Source organism: Musca domestica, unplaced genomic scaffold, assembly GCF_030504385.1.
Source record: "Musca domestica strain aabys unplaced genomic scaffold, Musca_domestica.polishedcontigs.V.1.1 27, whole genome shotgun sequence".
Lineage (NCBI taxonomy): Eukaryota > Metazoa > Arthropoda > Insecta > Diptera > Muscidae > Musca > Musca domestica.
Genome location: NW_026712286.1, coordinates 8,462,548 through 8,479,243, shown reverse-complemented (window position 1 = coordinate 8,479,243; position 16,696 = coordinate 8,462,548). Strand labels below are relative to the sequence as shown.

The 16,696-nt window shown below is 32.8% G+C and overlaps 1 protein-coding gene and 1 long non-coding RNA gene across 2 annotated transcripts; one reads left to right on the top strand and one right to left on the bottom strand.

The window, feature by feature from the left end:
- Positions 1-1,329: 1,329 nt before the first annotated feature.
- Positions 1,330-12,753, bottom strand: LOC101898997 (probable cytochrome P450 305a1). Its single transcript, XM_005180589.4, has 2 exons — positions 12,087-12,753; positions 1,330-3,063 (listed from the first exon to the last, which is right to left on the bottom strand). Exons 1-2 carry the CDS (start codon positions 12,178-12,180, stop codon positions 1,652-1,654), a joined length of 1,506 nt encoding a protein of 501 aa, XP_005180646.1. The 5' UTR covers positions 12,181-12,753; the 3' UTR covers positions 1,330-1,651.
- On the top strand, positions 10,390-10,784 carry LOC131803100 (uncharacterized). Its single transcript, XR_009342477.1, has 2 exons — positions 10,390-10,566; positions 10,628-10,784. It is a non-coding gene; the product is annotated as an uncharacterized LOC131803100 (long non-coding RNA).
- Positions 12,754-16,696: the final 3,943 nt, after the last annotated feature.

The following is a 16,696-nucleotide window of genomic DNA, read 5'->3' as shown; positions in this document are numbered from 1 at the left end:
TATCTTGTGTTAGTAGAAATAAAAGGATAAGTGAAATATAAAGAGAATCGGATGCTTATTTCGGATTTTATGATCGTATTTGTAATTCAAAACTTTGACCCTATGGGTGGGATGTACCAGAAGGAATAGTTCGATATGTACCATCTTTATAACAAATCTTGTGTTGATGGAAATATTGAGATGTGCCAAGCTTGAATGGAATCGGAGGTTAATTTCGCGTTTTATGAGCTTCATGAATATTAAAAAATTTTGACCCTTTGTGGGGGAGGTACCAGAAGGAGTGGGCCGATATTTTCCATCTTCCCAGCAGACCTTGGGTTAATAAAAATTTTGCGATGTGTGTAATTTGAAGACAATCGGACATCTTTATCACATTTTGTAAGAGTTATATTTATTCAAAATTTGGACCCTTTGTGGGGGAGGTACTTGATGGACTGAACCGATATTGTCCATTTTCGCACCTGGCCTAGCACTTATTCAAATATTAGGATATGCAAATTTGGAACAAAATTGGATTATCCCTTCTCTTTCTGTGCAGTAAATCATGTTATTTGAAAATGTTGACATTTTGTGGGTGAGGTACCAGAAGGAGTGGACCGATATTGCCCATCTCCGAATTCGATCTAAGTTTGATAATAATATTACGATGTACCAAGTTTGGATCGAATTGGATGCTATCTTCTAGAGTTTTCGTGAGCACCAGCCAGACAGACAAGCAGGCGGACATTGCTATATCGACTTAAAATGTCCTGAAACGGATTTGGTCCAAAGAGGGTCTAAAATCGGTATTTCGATGAGGCACGTCTTGACCATATCAAATGATATATATACCCTCTGTAGCCATGTGGCTGAGGGTATAATAAATTATTGATGATTTGCCATTACTTGTGAATGGTCTCTTTGTGACAACGCCTGAAAGTATGCTTTATCTTTTCATTACGCCTTTGTAAAGGCGATGTCTTTGAATTGATTTCGTAATGACTCGATTTCTTTGTGATCCTTTGGTTTTAGGTCTGACATGCCTTTAGCATTTTTGTAGAAAACAATTTAAGCTAAATTTTCGTAGAACATTTTAACCCTCTAACACACGCTCTAGTGGGTCATTTTGGTCCTTGACTTGGAAAAATGGTAAAAAAACATATAAAGTTAAGATTCTTTTTGTGGTTCATATGAGAATTAGGGGCTAATCGTAAAATGTATGACATTTTCTGATAGGAGGATTACTTTTGCGCCCCCTGTATACATCAAATTCTACATCAAAGTCTGCATATGATCCTCTTAAATGGGAACGTAAAAGATTTTCATTTTCGTACTCTTTTCTTTAAAAAATTATTATTTAAATTGAAACCATTTATTTACACAAAAGATTTGATTAAGTTTCTTGATGATGATCGTGTGGGTATGTCTGTATGTATGTTTTTGTTTATATGTACATATGTAGAATATATAGATAAAAAGAAAATAACAATAACAAAAAAATAAAAATCTTAAAACTAAAATTGTTTTCTATAGAAAATTTGTATACAAAGCTTCTATGGGATGATGCTGACTACTGGCTGACTGACCTCTCTCCACTACTCTGGGTACGTATGTGTGATTTTGTGTGCCGGCCATCAATGCAATCACCTGCCTTAATTTGACTTAATTTCTCTCATGAACGTGCAACAAATTTAATTTTATATGGCTTGGCGGACAGCGTTATACCCGGCACCAGGGTCCACGATGGTTGATCTTCTTCTTTGTCACTGAGAACCAGCTCAAAATTTTGACAAATCGAGACGATGAATGAAAATATGCATGCCCTAGCCATGGCATCACCCAAACAACGCCGGCGACCCATGCCAAAGGGAATAAAGTACTCATCTTTAAAGGTTTTACCCTCATCATTGATGAAACGTTCTGGCCGGAATTCTTCGGGATCACCCCAATGTTTGGTATCCTTCATAACGGTAAAGGGACACATCAGAATTGTGGTATTCTTCGGTATGTCATAGCCACCCAATTTCGTGTCCCAAAGAGCCCTGCGTGGCCCTGTTATGGGAGCAATGTGATAAAATCTCTGAACCTCCATGAGAAAGGCATCCGTCAAGGGATAATAGGCCTTGTTACCCAAACTGGGAAACTCATTGTGTTTGGCATTCGATTTGATCTCTTCATAGATCTTCTTTTGCAATTCCGGTTTCATGGCCAGTGTCATGAGACTCAGATCCATTGTGGTGCTGGTGGTTTGTGAGCCGGCAATAAATAAATCCAAAATAGTCATCACCAGCTGGGTCTCATTGAAGGTACTGTTTTCATTGTTGTTACTCAGTTCCTTTTGCATTTCCCGCAGATAGGCATAGATCAGGTCGCCATCCTCGGTTTGCTTATTCAACGAGGCCTTATGTTCATCAATGCATTCCATAAAGAAATTAAACATTTCCGCATTCAATTGACGTATTAAATTGTAGCCCGTCTTGTTGGGCGCCACAAAACGTAACCAGGGAAATTGCGTCAAAATGCCACCGGACATATCGAAAACCTTGGAGCGGCGTCCCATTAAATCCAACAACCTTGCCATGCGCTTATCACCTCTCTCAAATCGTTTGCCGGCCGTCATGGACCACAGGACATTGATGACACTTTGTGCCAAAAATGTGGAGGGACAAACCAATCCACCCTCAAACGATTCAATATACTTCAGCAGACTTTCCGTTTCCTTTTCGATGTGCTGCTCCATTTCGGAACGTCCATAGCCCACGTTGCGCATTTGTTTCATGGCAAAGTTACGATGTTCATACCATAGTTTGCCATCCGTACAGGTGATGCCCTTACGTGTGCCCATGGTACGTAAACGCAAAAAGAATGTGTCGGGACGTCCCTCAAAGACTTCCTGAAGATTGACATCCTTTTGCATCTCATAACCCAGGGCAACCACCACCAATTCACTGCCCAGTTTTAGGCCTAGAACATCACTGTTGTACGTCTTGGACCATTTCTCAAAGGCCTTATGTTGTCCTCCAGAGGCCCGAGCCTCCTTGCGCAGTTGTATCGTATTGCCAACCCAGGGCACACAATCGGGACCTGTAATTCAAGAAAGAGAGGAGAGAAAGGTTATTAAAAAAATAGACAAGTAAACATTTGGGGTAAAAAAATAAATGAATTTTTCTCACTGTAGAATTAAGGTAGCCTCATATGCGGACAGAATTTTGATCAAATTTAGCTGGCGATAAAACAGCTGATTTTTTTATCAACAGATGAAGGCATTATGAGTAATGACATCAAAAAGTAAAAAAATAGGTGTAAACAAATAAAAGTTGTAGATTTTTTACATGGTAGAATTAAGAAGGTAGCCTCGTTTATAATGTTTTTACTTCCATCAGCCCCAAAACAGACGATTTTCAAACAGCTGATGACAATGGATAATTCTTACTTGAAACATTCTCCCAAGGAATTTGCAAACTCTCAGTAACTAAACTCTCAAAATTGCTCTCCACACACTCTCTCTCATTATGTCATAATTTGTACTCTGTCATAATTTTGAGTACATCTTTTGCTTTGGCAAAATGACAAATGATGTGGTCAATCCTCAGGTGAAAATATTGAAATTTTCGAAAGTTTAATGATTTATTTTAAAAAAAAATAAGAAAACAAGTTGTTCTTTGAGTCAAGACAACTAAAGCATCATCGATTTGATTTATAAGGGGTTTTCTTAAGAAAACTTGTTTTTAAAATCAAAAAAATAAACAAAAAAAGTGAAAACATCTGTGGCTGCTGTTAACCACGCGTTAAGCAAATGAGAGCAATATATTTAATTGTGATTAATGTTTTTTAAAAGCACAATTTTTTGAAAATTTTCGTCATTCCGGATGATTTTAAATTATAACTTTTCAATTTCATGGTGAATTTTTTGTAATTTAAATATAATTTGTATTTGTTAATTTTTTCTAACTTCTTTGAGAAAACCATGGTAGAATTAAGAAGGTGAAGTCATTTAATCATATGCTTACAATTTTTTCAAAATTATTCATTTGGCAATATCTCATTATTCAAATTTATATTTATAAATCCATTGTATACACCGAAATCAGAGATGGGAACCTGTTTTTTATTCGATGAAATTTTCAGATGGGCATGCTTTTTTGAAATGGCTTTACCTTCTTCATTTTACCATAGAGAAAGCATTGAAGACTTTTGGTAAATATTCTTCAAAAGAACTCTATCATGAGTTTCACAGAGTTTAAACATACAAATAATCCGATTTTTTTTAACTTTTAGATGACAGAGAAACTGTTTTCATTTTAAAATTGCTCCCTATATTTCAATTCTATACCCATTTCTAAAACAAAAATCTCATTTAGTCTGAAAAAGCTTACAGCATGACCAAAACAATTCCCGTATGAACATTGTATAATATTAATCAGCTGATTGTCATAAAATGAAACTGAATCCATGGTAGAAGAATATAGGTAGACGCATCGACACAGCTGCTGGGACAATGAACTGTCAAACCAATTTTGGAATGGAAAATGTTGAATGAAAAATTATTTAAATTTGTAAAAATTTTTGAAAAACGGAAATTATAATAACCTCCGAGTGACGTCGTATAAGAAAACATATAAAAATCTACTTATATTTGAAAAAAAAAAACTTTAAAATTTTTTGACGTGTCAATGTTCCCAAGCGTTGATGCATCTAACTGTATTTTTAAACTACGACTCAATCTTAATATATGTGGGTCTATTGAAATGAATAACTCATGCTTGATTAGTAAACGTCAATTGCATGACATTATGTAGGACACATGGTAAAAGAATACAGGTAGATGCATCAACATTTTTCATTATCTTTTCAAATATAAGTAGATTTGTATACGTTTTATTATACGACGTCACGGACGACGGAGGTTATTATAATATATGTTTTTCAAAAATTTGTGCAAATTTAAATAAATTTTCATTCAAGATTTTCAATTCCAAAAATGGTTTGACAGTTCATTGTCCCGGCAGCTGTGTCGATGCGTCTACCTATATTCTTTGTTGAAAATCGATTCAGAGTAGGATATAGTTCCCAAATTGTGACTACTCTATAGCCATGATACGCATTCAAATAAATCTCATAGTTGGATGATCTGCTTCACATAAATTCCCAATATAAATTTATTTGTTATGGGAGCTCTTCTAAATACGCATAGTGGTGTAGGGTATCATATAGTCGGCCCCGCCCGACTTTTGAACTTTTCTTACTGGTAGTAATATTGCCTCCTATATTTCAATGCTAGTTCCATTTCTATAAAAAAGCTAATTTAATTCGAAAAAGTTACAGCTAAAATTCCCGTATGGACATTGTATTAGATTAATCAGCTGATTGTCATATAATGAAACTGAGTCTTAATATATGTGAGTCTATTCAAATGAATAACTCAACTTTGATTAATAAATGTCAATTACATGACCTTGTAAAGGTCATCAAAACCCCCCTTTGTAATGTTGGTCATTGAAAAGTTGTCATCAAATATTTTCAACTGTATTTGTGATCAGCTGATTTTCATGATTCACACAAATGTCAATTTATTTGGAAAACAAATAATTTATGTTAGAAACTTTTGCAGTTTTCAATAATTGAAAAATTTTAGTTAACATTTAATTTCACACAATCAACCATACATTCAATGAAATCGAACCCAATTTTTGAATAATGATATTCACGGATAGCACGTTTTCATTAATGACAATAGTTGCCAACTATTTTTTTTATTATTGCTATGATTTTTTTTATTTAATTTTGAAATTGATTGTTCGAACAAACATTTTCTCACGTATCATAACAGAATTCCCAAGCCGTTTTAATGAATTAATTTTGAAAAATATAAAAACATAGAAATGTGTGAGGTTATAAATGAATTCGTGAAAGGTCACCAAAAATATGCTGTGTAAACAATACATTATCTCTTTTATGTTAATCGATAACATCGAATGGCAGACACAGAAAGTTATGTGGGGTATACACTATTAGTTTTGATCGAAAGCTTTTTTCAGATATCTGTTGCTATAAAGGTAAGAGTGAAAAAAGGCTTTTTTCACTGGCTTAAGTCATCAACCGATCTTTTTATACTCTCCGCCAACATACGGAAGAAACTTGAAAAAATTCCAAAAAAAAAATCGTGGAAAAATACCACTGAAATGAACATTTTTATATGAAGGCTGTACGAAGACGTGGTGCTGGATAAGTAATTTTCTGTTATAGGCTGTAGTAACGATTCCGAACTTTAAATATGAAATTCGAAACAATTCCGGTGAATAATTTTGCTAATATCATCAACATACCGAATAAAGGTAGGTGTTTCCGTTGTATGGGGGCTATACTAAGAGGTGAACAATTTTCCGTCATAGGTTGTAGTACCCATTACGAACTTCAAAAACGAAATTTAACGCAATTCTGGTGAATAATGTCGCAAAAATCCTGGAAATACCGAATATCTTGGGGTAGCGTTATATGGGTGGTATACTGTAATGTAGACTTATATAGACAATTCTCTTCCAGGGGGTAAAGTAGTCAGGGAGAACTCCTTGAGCAGAATTGCAGACAATTCCATTAAAAAATGTGGCTAAAATCATCAAAATATCGAATATCGGAAGGTGCAGTTATATGGGGGGTATACGATATTGTGTTTCTATATAGACAATTATTTTTCAGGGTCTAAAATCATTATTTCCTCCATACCATGGCAGAAGAATACAGGTAGATGCGTCAACGCTTGGGAGCATTGATATGTCAAAAAATTGTAAATGTTTTTCAAATATAAGTAGATTTTTATATGTTTTCTTATACTACATCATTCGGAGGCTATTATAATTCGTGTTTTTCAACAAATTTAAATAATTTTTCATTCAACATTTTCAATTCCAAAGGTGGTTTGACAGTTCATTGTCCCAGCAGCTGTGTCGATGCTTCTACTTATATTCATCTACCATGCCCATACTATGTATGGTGAAGGGTATAAAAACGTTTTCCCCCTTCACCACTACTTTTTTGTCCCATTTATTTTTCTATCTCTAAACTCCGAATAAAATCAAAATTATTCAATCATAATTTATGGATCGTAATAAAATTTATTTAGGTGGGCTGGTAGGTAGCCGTCAAAATTTAAGTTTTTTTAAAGAGAGGTAGTTTGGTTTCCTTTAGTTTTACTCCATCTAATCTCTGGCGATAAGCAATAATCTATCAAATATATGAGCATTATCGATAAATGGAACATATGTTTACAATTATGAGAGTCTAGAGAGTCACGTCATGAAAAGGGAAAACGTGTAGATCATGTTAAGGAACACGGTTCAAGCTTTTTTTTTTTCGAAAAAAAAAAATAAAATAAATAAATAAAAAAAAAGTTTCTATTCTGCGTCATAAACATGGTAGAAGAATATAGGTAGATGCTTCGTCACAGCTGCTGGGACAATGTGAACTGTCAAACCAATTTTGTAATTAAAAATGTTGAATGAAAAATTATTTAAATCTGTACAAATTCTTGAAAAATGCATATCATAACAGCCTCCGATTGGTGTCGTATAAGAAAACTTATAAAAATCTATTTATTTTTGGAAAAAAAAAAAATTTCAAAAATTTTTGACATATCAATGTTCCCAAGCTTCGATGCATCTACCTGTATTCTTATACCATGGTCATACGGTACTTTGACATTTGGCAAAGCAGACAATCCCGCCATAATTTTATGTGTCATTACCTTTTAGTAATTTATTTATTGTTATTATTGTAATAAAAAATTGTATAGATTTTTTACCTTTTTTGCAAATGTTTTTAATTTGGATAATAAATATTATTAGTAATTAAAAATGTTGAATGAAAAATTATTTAAATTTGTACTAATTCTTGAAAAATGCATATCATAACAACCTCCGATTGGTGTCGTATAAAAAAAATTAAAAAAATCTATTTATTAAAAAAAAAAAAATATTGACATATCAATGTTCCCAAGCGTTGATGCATCTACCTGTATTCTTATACCATGGTCATACAGTACTTTGACATTTGACAAAGCAGACAATCCCGCTATAATTTTATGTGTCATTACCTTTAAGTAATTAATTTATTGGTATTATTGTAATAAAAAGTTGTATAGATTTATTCACTTTTTCAAGTGTTATCATTCTGGATAACAAATTATGCCTTAAAATTTGCGGACAGTCAATGATTTTTGACCATTTTCCTTAATTGGTCATTTATTGATTTTAATTTTTATGACATTTCCACAAAGTCTGTGAACTTTTTGGGTCTGATAATATCATTCGATTTGGCCCAGTTTAAGATAAAGTGTCAAGGTAAAATGATAAACCACGCACAAAGAATCTGTTTTACTTTCTGCCTTCAGCTAAAATAAATGGCAACCTTGTTCGATAGTGTGTACACCACTTTATTTTTATACCCTCCACCTTGGAAAGGAGGGTATATTAACTTTGTCATTCCGATACAGCCCACATTATTTGACGTAGAGCGTCAAAATTTAGCAAAATAATTTCTATTGTATCTAGGATGGTTGGTATTGAAAATGAGATATATCGGTCCACGTTTTGGTATTGTCCCCATACAATGGTACCTCCCAATATTCGGTATTTTGATGATTTTTACCACATTTTTTCACGGATTTGTCTGAAAATTGGTATTTGTAGGTCATAATGGGTTCTAGCTCCGGTGGCGAAACTTTGCATTTATAGGTCAACGTTTTTGTATAGCCCCCATATAACGGTACCTCCCGATATTCGGTATATTGATGATTTTTACGATATTTTTTCAGGGATTTGTCTGAAAATTGGTATTTGTAGGTCATAATGGATTATAACTCCGGTGGCGCAACTTTGCATGTATAGGTCAACGTTTTGGTATAGCCCCCATATAACGGTATCTTCCAATATTTGGTATTTTGATGGTTTTTGTCACATTTTATCACGGATTTGTCTGAAAATTGGTATTTGTAGGTCATAATGGGTCCTAATTCGTGCGCTGAAACATTGTATGTATAGGTCCACGCTTTGGTATGACATCCATATAACGGTATCTTCCGATATTCGGTATTTTGATGATTTTTCCCAAATTTTCCAACGAATATGTCTAAAAATTGATATTTGTGGTTCATAATTGGTTCTAGTGTTTCCATTACCCTAAGTTTCCATTACCCTAGTGTTTCCATTACCCTAAAATTTCGGCCCGGCCGAACTTAATGTTTTTTTACTTAATGTTTCTCGTGCTGCAATTTATATTGCAATTCTAATTCAATATTGCATCATCTCAACAACGGCCTCATTTTCCATATCGGAATTTCCGCTAAAACTATCCTAATTAGAAGAAAATTGTCATATTGGCTTTCTCATAATTTAATAACAAACGTAAGTATTTTTACAGTAAAACCCATTTACTTTGGAAATTCATGATAAAATTAAGGAGGTAGCCTTATGCAATCCATGGTAGAATCAAGAAGGTAATATTTTTTTTTTTTTTTCAAAAATTCTCCATTTGACAACATCTCATTGTCAAAATTTGTATTTATGATCAGAGCGGGGAACCCTAGATTTTATGACAGGGTAAATTACAGAAAATGCAGAGATGGGTATGCTTATTTGAAATACCTGTACCTTTTTAATTTTACCATCGCGCAATCATATGTTTACAATTTTTCAAAATTACACCTTTGACCACGTCTCGTTGTCGTAACTCATTTTTATACCCTCCAGCATAGTATGGAGGGAATATTAAGTTCGTCATTCCGTTTGTAACACCTCGAAATATACATTTTAGACCCCACAAAACGTATATATATATTCTTGATCAGCATAAAATTCTATGTCGATTTAGCGATGTCCGCCCATCTGTGGAAATCACTCCAGCTTCCGAAGGAATTGAGATAAATTGATAAAATTTTACTCAAGTGTATACTACGTCTGCAGGACTTTTCTTATTAAAAATGGCCCATGTAGGTATTTTGGTATAGCCCCCATATAACGGTACCTCCCGATATTCGGTATTTTGTTGATTTTAGCGACATTATTCACCGGAATTGTTTCAAATTTGTTATTTGAAGTTCGTAATAGATACTACAGCCTAAGACAGAAAATTGTCTGTGCAGGTCCAGGTCTTCGTATAGCCCCCATATAACGGTACCTCCCTATATCGGTATTTTGATGATTTTAATTTCTTAATTCTACTATGAGTATATCAGTCTGTTGCATAAACTTGTACCCTCCCTGCCATCCCTTTTAGAGAGTCTCCACTGTAAAACTGACGCCACAAATTCATTCATATTTACATGGTTTTGATTTGCAATACGTTTTTTTTTTTGCTTTCGCGTATTTTTATGCCATTGTCAACAGTTTCTCCAATGACACCTCAGGCAAACATTTGATTGACACAAAAGACAACCCAAAAATAGTTGCATTCAATTTCTCAATTTCAATTATCATAGATTTATGGATGTCGTTTAGAATATGAGTTTTGTTATTATACGACTACTATTATATTATGTAATGGAAATAAGTTCTAGGAAGGATCTGGAATATGATTTCAATGAATGGGAATCAGGTATTTTAAGTACTACGATTTTGATAAACATTTTAATTTATTGAGAAATTAAATTTGATAGAACTCAAGAGTGGCGCCCAAATGAAATTTTGTCCTTTGTGGGGAAGGTACCAAAAAGAGTGGAGCGATATATCCCATCATCAAACCAGGCCTTGGGTTAATAAAAATATTGTGATGTGTGTAATTTGAAAAGAATCGGATACTTATTTCGGATTTTATGATCGTTTGTGTTATTCAAAACGATGAATCTTTTTTGGTGGGGGGGGGGGGGTGGGGTACCAGAAGGAATGAACTGATCTCTACCATATTTATAACAGTTCTTTTTCTGATGAAAATATTGAGCTGTGCCAAATCTGAAAGGAATCGGATGTTAATTTCGTGTTTTATGAGCTTCATGAATATTCAAAATTTTGATATTTTGTGGGGCAGGTACCAGATGAAGTGGACCGATATATTCCATCTTCACACCAGACCTTGGCTTAATAAAAATATTGTGATGTGTGTAATTTGAAAAGAATCGGACTCTAACATCACATTTTATAAGAGTTATAAAAGTTCAAAATTTTGAACCTTTGTGGGAGCGGTACTTGATGGAGTGAGCCGATATTGTCCTTTTTCGCACCTGAACTGATGAAAATATTAAGTCTTGCAAAGTTGGAGCAAAATCGGATTATTCCTCCTCTTTCTGGGAAGTATTTTTTTTCGACCTTTTGTGTGGTGTAACCAGAAGGAGTGGACCGATATTGCCCTTCTCTGAACTCGATCTGAGTTTGATAATAATATTACGATATACCAAGTTTGGATCAAATCGGATACTCCCTACGCGAGTTATCGTGCTCACCAGCCAGACAGACAGACCGACGGATATTGGTAGATCGACTTAAACTGTCTTGAAACGGATTTGCTCCAATGGGACCTAGGGTCTAAAACCGTTATTTCGATGAGGCACATTTTAGCCGTATCAAATGATATGTACCCTCCGTAGGCTGAGGTAATAATTAATTAATAATCTCGGCAGATCTAGAAAAGAATGCTATTGAAATAGTTCTACGATAAAAAAATAATGGCGCTCAAATGATTTGATAGGAAAGTACCACCTTGTCTTCTCGTCTGCTGCAATAAATTCAGTTTTCCATTAAAAATCCGTGTGTGAGTCTCAAACTAAATCTTCAATCAAATTTTGAATGGAAAAAAATAGTTGATAATTTTCACACCCATGTTATAATTTTTACAAGTGTCTGACGGGGGCTTTTTAACTTGTTACAATTTTAAAAGAACGGCAAGAGGATGGTTAGACAACATTTTTGTTATGGCCTTATACTTTGCACCAATTATTTCGAACATTATTTCTTTTCACCAAAAAAAAATTTTTCCACCTTTTATGTGTCAGGTCAAGGCTCAGACTCCTGTGTATCAGTATTTAAATCAATTCGCCTACATTAAATACAAAATTGTTCTTCAATTTAAATTTTCTTATAATACTTCACATTATCACCTCTTACTCTAAAAACCCAACTTACCAGGTGGATAATTTTTCGGCTTCCTCACTGACTGCCACAGGATAAAGGCTATATAGCACACGAAACTGCTTACTAAAATCATAAGATTAAACATGATTCTGCCGGTTAATTGTTCTTTCTTTTGGTCGTTTCTCAAATTAGAACACTTTTATTTCCAACAAAATTTTGTCTTTGCTTTTTTGCTATTGGGTTTCTATGTGAATTTTCTTCTTGCAACTTCTACGAGATGGTACGTCGATATTGTGCAATTTGGTTTGAACTTCCGTTTTGTTTAGGTTTTATTTTCTTTCTTTCTTTTTTTATATGTCGTCTGGTCTTTTCAAAGAACTACAAATTGTGAAATACGCCAAGTATTTGCCGATCGTTGGCTATGCCGCCCGTTTTAATACTGATGGCTGATTCGTTGGGTTTCGAAGTGACATGTTCTTTTATAACACAACAAAAGAGAGTACATGAGCACACCAATTTTATACTCTTGATATGTGAACGCACATTAGTCTCCCTCTCTTGCACGCTCGCTCTCTCCCTTACTCGCACATTGTACGTTTAATGAAGATGATTATTGGCTGCTTAATTGTAATTGTTTAACTACATTTAATTGTAATCCACAAGTGTATCACGTTCCATGCTTTGATTGATTACCTTAATAACTATTTTTATTTGGTAAATCGATTAATAATATTATCGCTCGTATTTAAATATTATTTAATTGATCTTAACACGTTTTTTGCACAGACGTAGGTAGAGGAGAGAAATAAATTACTGTAATGTCAATGAAATGTAAAAGCAACGGTCAAAAAGTACTAAAGTATTTTGGCTGGTCAGCTGTGTTTACATATGGGTGCTATAGACTTTGTAACACGGGAAAGGAATTAATTATCTAAAGTGAAATTATAAAAAAACATATACAGAGTACTTGCATGGTCAAAAAGAGGATATATAGTTAATGTTAGGTTAATATAAGGAAAACCTGAATGGAGAGTAAAGAGAAAGCCAGATTATTCTCATAAAATTAGTGTTATTATAAACAGTCTTTTCTTATTAAGGGTGCTTTAGACTATGCAACATAACTAATAATTTAATCCAATTATTAAAAATAATTTTTTGTAATTTAAAACGAGTTTTTCGTGGCGCTGACACAAAAATATTTAAAAAAGACAATCATTTTAAATCAAAGAAAATAATTACTGACCGTTTCTTATATTATGAATTATGATTATGTAAATTACTTTAAAATATGTTGTAATAAATACAACTATAAGATATTCATTCATAATTAGTTTGAAATTGTCACGACGCGAAATTAAAGTAAGACCTCAAAGAAAACAAGAACAATTTTGTTTCAAAATTATTCGTTTGACAACATCTCATTGTCAAAAATTATATTTTTATATCCATAGTATACATAGAAATCAGAGATATGAACCTTTTTTAATTCAGTGAAATTTGACAAGGTAAATTACAAATGGCTACGTTTATATTGAAACCTTTTAATTATGACAATTGATCGAACATAATGTGATTGTTTTGAAATATTAAAAACTGTAAATATAAATAAATAAATATTTAAAAAGTATATGCAAAATGTTTCCATTGACAATTATAAGTGCATTAAAGGTATTAAATAAATTAATACCATTTAAACGTACTACGTCGTACATCACGTTTACTGGAAAATACAAAAAATCATGATTGAATAGCCACGCGACCAAATAATTGCACTCGATTTGTTTAATGCAAACATTAACAAGTTGTTTAATTGTTTTCAATGATAAGTGATGAGAATTACATTTGATGAGGCTGCCTCCGGCCGATGGCCTAATTTTCTTCAATTAGAATACAAATTCTTGGAAGTAATAATATTGTTTTAAATAATAATTGAAACATGTGAGATAGAATAGCTTATCATGGTAAAAGAATACAAGTGGATGCATCCAACCCGGGAACATTGATATGTCAAAAAAAATTAAACGATTTTTCAAAAATAAGTAGATTTTTTTTAGAATTTCTTATACAGCGCATATCAAAGGTTTTTAAGATATGCATTTTTAAACAATTTTTACAAATTTGAATAATTTTTTCATTCAAAAACTTCGATTCCAAAATTGGTTTGACATTTCACTATCCCATCAGCTGTGTGGATGCGACTACCATGTAGCTTATTATAGTAATGTCATGTTTACATTAGATTTTTTTGCAGGTTTAACCTAAATCAAGAGGATTTTTTTTAAATATAAGTAATGGATATGACCATTTAAATCTAAATTCAGTGGAATTTTACGGTATGTACATCAAAAAACCCCTCATTAATCAGGTCCAACAGAAAAAATTTAAACATTCTATTATTCAGTAAAAAATGTATGCATTATACAAAATCAATTCATAAAAATAAAATTCAAAATAAAAAAAATATTTAAAAGTACAATAATTAGATAATGACTTCTTAAACAAATGACGTATTTACGTTTTGCTATTTGCCTATATTCTTTGAGTTACTGTCATTCCTGTTTTTTCTTTGCGATGATTAATTTGTTTGTTTACTCAAATATAAGCTAATTTCTTTTCCATTCTTTTTAGTAACTATATTTTCCGATGCACAGAAATGACGGGTTGTTACGTTGTAATTTCTTATCTTTAGAAAAAAGCCATGCGTCAGAGCTAGTGTAAAATCTTTAGATCTGTATTTCTTTATTTCAACTTCATCGTAAAACTGACCTATTTCCTTGGTAGAATTAAGTTGGTAACCTCATTTCCAATAAGCATATTTATCTTGTCAAATTAAACTTCATTGAAAACAGGTTCTCATCTCCGATTTCGAAACATTCAATAGACTTATAAATAAACATTTTGACAATGAGATGTTTTCATATGGGTAATTTAAAAAAATGTAAACATATGATTGCACTATGTTACCTCCTTAATTCTCCCATGACAGAAACCAAAAAAAATATATAAAAATAAACAAAACCTACTATTGCATATTTAAAATATTATCTGACACTATGAGGCTCCAGCACAGAGTTGCATTTTTCTACTTTCTTTGAAGTTGAACAACCTTTCCATGGTAGAAGAATACAGGTAGTCGCTTCGACACAGCTGCTGGGACAATGAACTGTCAAACCGATTTTGGAATTGAAAATGTTGAATGAAAAATTATTAAAATTTGTGAAAACTGTTGAGAAATGCATATTGTAACAACCTCCGATTTGTATCGTATAAGAAAATATATAAAAATGTACTTATTTTTGACAAAACAATTTTAAAATTTTGACATATCAATGTTCGCAAGCGTGGATGCATCTCCCTATATTCTTCTACCATGAACCTTTCTTATTGAGCCATGGCTAGGCATATCAATGTCAAATTATAATGGAAAACGACAGCAGGATTTTAGTGCGGCTCTGTACTCCCTTTATGAAATGACACAAAATATGCCTAGCCATGACTTCAAGCTTCTAATGTACTTACACCTCAACCATGGGTGCTCAAAACCGTGTTCTAGAACATGAAGAGAAAAAAGAGATAATTTAAGAGAAAATTAAAATTCTGTTTTTCTTTTTATTTTACGGTTCTATTTAATTGTTTTTAAACACGAATGTTTGCCAAAATAGTTTATAAAGCAAATGGATAAAAAATATTTGTATAAATAATGACTTAACACTGTTTTGTTCTTGATTTAAATAAGCAAAGAGAAATTTGACTGAAAACAGATATTTCTTCTTGAGCACCGCTGCCTCAATACATCTCATAGGTATGAACTAATAAAGCATGGTAGAAGAATATAGGTAGACGCATCGACACAGCTGCTGAGACAATGAACTGTCAAACCAATTTTGGAATTGAAAATGTTGAATGAAAAATTATTTAAATTTATAAACATTGTTGAAAAACACGAATTATAATTACTTCCGAATGGCGTCGTATAAGAAAACATATAAAAATCTACTTATATTTAAAAAAAACATTTAAAAATTTTTGACACATCAATGCTCCCAAGCGTTGATGCATCTACCTGTATTTTTCTGCCATGTAATAAAGTCTCCCTATAAACACATCAGTATAAATATTTATTTAATTGTATTTGATCAGTCAATTATTATGATTTGTTTGTGCCATTACTTTACAACATATAATTCAGTAATTGGACAAATTAACGTTAAATATATGCATTGAAACGAACATTTAAAATAAAGCTTTTTGTGCTGCAATCAACTGTTCAATGAGCTGTGTTCAATAAGCACAAAGATATTGTGGCTCTTAAGGCTGCTTTACACTACATAATTTGCTGAATGCAGACATTAAATAAAATACAAAACCCATGTACGAATTGTCAGAAAACTGGATGAGTTAATTGAAGTATCGCCGGAATGAGTCAATTCATAAAATATACACAATATACGTTGATCATGACCCATTAACGGCGTCGTCTAGAGAGCATGGAGCATGAATTAACGTTAAATATATACATTGAAACGAACATTTAAAACAAAGCTTTTTATGCCACAATCAACTGTTCGTTGAGCTGTGTTCAGTAAGCACAAATATATTGCGGCTCTTAAGGTTGCTTTACACTATCCAGTTTTCTGAATGTAGACCTTAAATAGCGTAAA